This window comes from Filicampus tigris, chromosome 6 (assembly GCF_054856515.1).
Source record: "Filicampus tigris isolate MCC_2025a chromosome 6, RoL_Ftig_1.0, whole genome shotgun sequence".
Classification (NCBI taxonomy): Eukaryota; Metazoa; Chordata; class Actinopteri; order Syngnathiformes; family Syngnathidae; genus Filicampus; species Filicampus tigris.
Window position 1 is genome coordinate 28,257,109 of NC_141222.1, and position 6,175 is coordinate 28,263,283.

At 38.7% G+C, this 6,175-nt stretch overlaps 1 protein-coding gene across 9 annotated transcripts in view; it reads right to left on the minus strand.

The window, feature by feature from the left end:
* The window catches only part of myom2a (myomesin 2a), a 38,859-nt gene that overhangs the window by 27,112 nt on the left and 5,572 nt on the right, over window positions 1-6,175 (minus strand). For 7 of the 9 annotated variants that reach the window (XM_086033214.1, XM_086033220.1, XM_086033213.1 and 4 more), the window contains one exon: window positions 874-1,066. The exons of the other annotated variants lie outside the window; for them this stretch is intronic. In XM_086033214.1, coding sequence (XP_085889340.1) covers window positions 874-1,001 — 128 coding nt within the window. In that variant the 5' untranslated portion in view covers window positions 1,002-1,066. The remainder of the gene's footprint in view (window positions 1-873; window positions 1,067-6,175) is intronic. 9 annotated transcript variants of the gene reach the window in all.

The window sequence follows — 6,175 nt, forward strand, 5'->3', positions numbered from 1 at the left end:
TTGGGCGTTTTGGTCGCTTCGTGCAGGTAGAACAGGGCGTTTGCGCCGTCGTGGGAGTGAACGCAGCCCACTTGTTAACCATCCAAGGGAAGCGGCTCCCCTTCCTTTAAATTCAGTGTAGAGAGGTGCGCAGACTACATGAAAAGTATATTAAAAGGAACTGCAAGAAGACTTGCAAATTATGTTAAGTTGGCCACTGTGGAGTGAGCACTTGGAGAGCGAGCACCTTCTACCCCCAATTGTATGTCAATGTGTGACAAGCCCCCAGCCCCACCCATAGCTGCGCCGCGGGTGCTTTTAAAAATAGTTTTGAGATCATAACAATAACAATTTGCTCAATGAATTGATTTCTACAATGATTCAGAGGTATTACCCCCAAGCTCTTGTCATATTTTCAAATGAAATACTACTACTACTAGTACGACAGGGATGCAGTTTAAAAAAACCCAAAAAAAAACGCCCTCAGTCCGCCGGAACAAGCAGCCATTTTAGGGTCATTTTAGCCATTTTTGAAAATGTAACCCGCAAAGGCAAGTTTTACTTAACAGTGTGACATTTTGTAAGCATGTCGATAATGAGAGGACTGACAAAAATTCTCAGGGAGTCATGTTCCAAAACATGGCAACATAAAATTTGGTAGGTGTGTGTCATGAGGAGACCCACAAAAGAGTCCCAGCCATTTTGGTTAGTAGTTGTGATTTTTGGCTCATTTCGTCCCTTTGCTTAAAAGACAAACTTGTCTGAGATTGTTCTAGAAAATTCAGCCCCCCGAAGGCTTCCTTTGCTTAAATAATCTCAAACTGGTAGACATGTCTCTCATTAGTAGACCCACAAAAAAAGTAAAAAAAAAACAAAAAAAAAACCACTACTCACACGCCTGAGTTGCGCGTTCCCGCAAGGCCGCGAGTGTGTAGGGTGTCCCAGTCCTCCAAATTGCTCCTTTTTCTCCCTTGCCCCACACTTTGGCTGTGTCCGCATCTAGGACCCCTCAGACGAAGCATATTACCCAGGATTCATTGCGGCGTTGACAAAAATAGCAGGAAACTGATGACGTTCGGTGGAATTCCTGTGCCGAAAGAAAATATTTTCAAGAGTACATATCAAATGATTACATACTTTATACTATACTATTTTAATGTCACCAGCCTATTTTGTCCTAGTGTATTTGCCGCATATCCTGCAGTGGCTGCGAATAGTGCAAATAATGGCGCTGCCATCGACTGGAAAGTTAACCCGAGCCCGAGTTTGTATTTGACAGCTACTGTACTGCAGTTTTAATATCATTTCCAGCAGCAAAACCTCCAAAACAACAACTGGCGCCGCCACATTTGATGATGCAATTTGAATTTTATATTGCCAACATTTTGGACCATTCCGGTATATGTTGTCCTTTGCTTTCACTCAACTTCGCTCATAATCATCAGATGATCTAAGCTCAAGCTTGAATGCACCAGTACAAGTTGAATAGGCTCTGAAGTGCAACAATTCCCTCTAGCGGCCAACCTCTGATGACGACATTCTTGTGGGGAGAAAAGAAAGGAGCTCCTGCATTGCCAAGCAAGGGATAAATATTAAAACAAGAAGATTTTTTTTTTGGGCTTCTTTTGTTCAACAGATTAGTCAAAGTGTGACTTGTGCGAGTGTCGTTCCTGAAGTTGACAGAACATTAAGGTTTGAGAGTTGAGCGACGTCCTGCGCGTGCAGGGTCAGTCGGTGGTGAGAGTGAAAGCGATTACTGGAGCGTGATAACGTGCCGAAGCAGCGAGTCGCAAAAGCTCAAATATGCTCTTTTGGACGGCGTGAAGCAAGTTTTACACAAGCAACGGATCACCTTTTAAATCGATGAATGTATTTGACTTGTTTAATGGCGATACAGGGTTTGCAGCCTGCGAACGGGAAAAATGTAAATACGGACTTTACAAAGTGAAATAGTTTTACTTGACCACATAGTGTGTTTATTTCATGAGTTTATTGTCACAGGCATGTATCAATTGATACATGTACCGGTGGATTTTTGCAACAAACATCCCTGCCCACTATTGTTTACTGACTATTGTTGCACAGGATAATAATATCTCCCCAGCCACTTGATCCGTCTCTTTCAGAGGAGTCCCAATGTGTTCCCAGGCCAGCCGGGAGACATGGTCTCACCAGCGTGTCCTGACCAGTCGACCACCGATCTACACCATAAACGCTCTCAAAAGGACATTACAGTAGATCTTTTTTACATCACTGTGGCTTGGCTAAAGGATCATACAACCCAATGAGAAATGCAAAGTTTAAACCGGGACGGCATGGTGTTTGACTGGTTAGCACGTCCGCCTCACAGTGCAGAAGTCGTGGGTTCGAGTCCGGGCTCCGGCCTTCCTGTGTGGAGTTTGCATGTTCTCCCCGTGTTTGATAAAACCATTGCTTCAGGTCCAAGGGATCAACCTGCAAAAAGTTGCTCCTCAAATGAGGTCGTTGATTATCAAAACTGCTCCTCAAAAAATTTTTTAAAAAAAGTTATTTCCACCCTTGGTATGTACGTACCACTGCCATTTAAAACAGCACATTAAAGTACAGGAGTCCATTTGATTGTCAACTGCTTATATATTTCTTTATTGATACGTGTATTTTTTGCCTCCTACAATCCTGCTGACTACTTTTAGGGACTATAATGACAGTATAGGGTTGTATAAACAGTGCATATTGATTGATACATGTATTTGCCACACAGCAGACTATTCTTGCCGCTGTTCACGTTCACTTCAGCATACACGGTCTAACATCTATTTGCAGAAATAAGGATGTCGATATTTTGGCCGCTGATACCGTGGACTTAGCTGCTGCAAAACTGGAATTTCCCCATTGTAGGACCAACAAAAGCTGCTTCTATTCTATTCTATTCACAAACAAGAGTCCAAAAAGCTCTTTGGGGGAAGGTCACCCTCAAGCAGCCATGACAGCGGGCAGGAGCGCAGAGGCTCGCGGGGGAGCCAGCCCCGCCTTTCTCTTTCTCATGGAGGCAGCCGGGGGAAGGGGTAGCGGTGCGTGTGGGGGTTGTTCCAGGTTGCAGCATGCGGGCATTAAAAGAAAGAAGCAAAACGAGAGGGCTTGCATGCCACCGAGTCAGCATCATGCTAAAACACACGTCACGACGACAGTTACAAGTGTTTGGAATTTGTACTTCTAGTTCGCTTTTATTTCGCTTGGACTTTAGTTTTTTTACATTCGGTTAGATTGAATTGCTTTTAAGAACAGGTTTAGATTTTTTTGGCAAATGCTTGGTTTTAGCTCAGTTTTTATTCGTTTGAGTATGCACTTGTTTAATGTATGGAATATTTATTGAGCGCAAGATAAAACCAAGAGGTCACCAAGTATTGTGTAATAAAGTAAAGTAAACAACAATTCTCCAACCACTGTTTGACCTTCCTTCCTCAATACACTGCAATACTGAAATTAACACGTTTAAAATCATCCCCGGAAGTTCATACATGATATTAACTGACAAAAACGAAAACAAAGGACATTTATTGCTAAAAAAATAGTCAGCTTTAGTCGGTTTTATGAAGGAACACTCTAGTTTCAGTGAATTATCTTAGGTGTCGTGGTCGTGTCTGTCAACGGTGCTAAGCTACCAGCAGACAGTGGCTTGGAAGTAACTTAAAGTGAATCAATGTCCTTGTCCGATGCAGGTTGGAATCATTGAGAGTGCAGCTGGGTGTGTTTGTACTTTTATTTCTTTATTTGAAGGAGTGGAGTGTTTGCTCACCCTATCAGGTCGACACCTCGCTCATTGTCTGCAGCCTTTGCCATTCATTACTAAAAGCCACATACACTGTTTACAGGAAAATAAAAAAGCTCATTTTCTAGGGAGAAACAACTAAAATGATATTTTTAAAAATTGGAAAAATATATGTATGGAAAAAAAAAGACTAAATTAATATTATTCAATTAATTAAATGTAATATTTTTCTATATAAAAAAAAGTATTGTATAAAAAATAAAATTAAAAAAACACACTGAGTACAACTATTTTAAAAAATGTCTAGGACAGGGGTCACCCACTCCGGTCCTCGAAGACACCTGTCCTGCAGGTTTTCCATCTCTGCCTGCTGTAACACAACTGATTCCAATGCTCAGCTCACCAGCATGCTTTTGAGGAGCCTGATAACGATCCTGATCATTTTAACAGGTGTGTTAGAGCAGGGAGAGATGGAAAACCTGCAGGACACGTGCCCTCGCGGACCGGAGTTGGTGACCCCTGGCCTAGGATAATACAATTTCTCTCGAGAATACCAATAACAACTTTCTTGAAAAACAAACCATTTCATGTACTTATGATCGCAAGATGATTTTTTAAAAAGGAAAATATCAAGGAAAAGCTAATTACCCAAAAACTTTCAGGCACAAAAAAAATTGAGGAGAAATTGAAAGAAAAAAGTGTGTATATATATATATATATATATATATATATATATATATATATATATATATATTCCTTGAGATGATGGCATCTTGGAAAAACAACGTATTTCTTGAAAAATACTTTTTTTTTTCTAGAACAACAACTGTTTTCCCTTTTCTTGAAACAAAAGCATTATTCGCAAGTGGTCATTTGTTTTTAAATTTAAAACAATTCTTTAAAAAAATGACTTAAAAGAAATAGTGAAAAAATATTTTTTAAACTCTCAAAAGAAAACCAATGCTTTGTAGGAAAATGAAAATCTATTTTCAAAGAAACTAAAAGAAATAAAACATTTTTTTTTAAATGACTATTCGCATAAAAATCATATGCTGGTTAGATTGTGCAAAAAAACAAAAAAAAATGGTTTAAACCTTAAATATACATGTTTTCTTAAAAATCGGACTTTATTCTTGTCAGAATAATTAAATGTAAGTACCGGTACGTGATGGAAAACAAAATCAATCGAAAATAAACACATCTGTACTGTATTCCTCCGATTTAAATTGAGGAGCTGATAATATGTGAGACTGTCCCGAGTTTGATGTTCCCGCTCGCCGCAGACATCAACCTGTCACAATCTACGCTGTGGTGGTGCGGCAGGAAGCATGACGATGACGACATCACATGACACAGCGCAGTGGCTGCCCTGCCCATCTGCACGTCCGCCCCGGCTGCCGCGGTAACGTGAGGGACGTGCCTACCATGAAGGTATGGGCGGGGGGGGTGGGGTGGGCCTGCGGGCACAGCTTATCATTGAGATGCAGCTTCCTGCTTCAGTGGGAGAGAGGCTCTGCTTAAACCCCTCCTCAACCCCTCATTGGTTCCTTTCCTTCCTGTTTCCCTGTCTGTCTTTTCTGCTCAGTCAATCAGGACGGTGCAAGGGCCAGGGCACCGTTACACGGCTTAGCTGCTGCTGCTGCTTGGGGAAATGGCGCGTTTTCAAAATAAAAAAAATTAAAAAATAGTACTTTGTAGAAGAAAATATGGTTTTGCTAAGAGATTGTTTTAAATGTAGAAATAACTTTCTAAAATGTGTGTACAAATACAATCTTTTTCTTGAAAAAGAAAAATAACTTTATAAAATGCAACGTTTTAACCTCATTGTAAAATTCAGAAATTAAAAAAAATAAATAATAATACTTTTGCAGTAATTTTTTTGTAAGCAAAAAGTTAACTACAATGTTTTTTTCGACAAAACCTAATTTTTAGAAAACATATTGCTTGAATTACGAAGAAAATTATTATTTATCAATTATAATCTTAAACATTTTTTAATTCATTCAAAACCTTTTTTTTCCAGAAAACTAAATTTGTCCAAAAATTCATCAGCTTGAAAAAAATATATTCTCATATTAAAAAAAAAAAAATCTGGATATATTCTCGATATATGCTGAAAATGTGGTATTTTTACAAGAAAAAATATGTTTCAAAAATATCTAATAATTCTCTTTCTGAAAAATACTGCATTAGTCTACATAAGAAAAATATCTAAAAATAAGACAAATTTTTAAAAATGTGTCATTTCAAAACCTTTGAGGAGAAAAAGTATTTTGTCTAACTGTCGAATTATTCTAGAAGACAAAAACAAATTCTCACAAAATAAGTCCACTTCAATAATTTATTCATTCTAAAACCTTTTTTCCGCAAGAAAAAAAATGTTTTTGCCCATTAATAACACTTAAAAATAAATAAATACTTTTTTTTAAAAACGACTTTTTCTCCCCC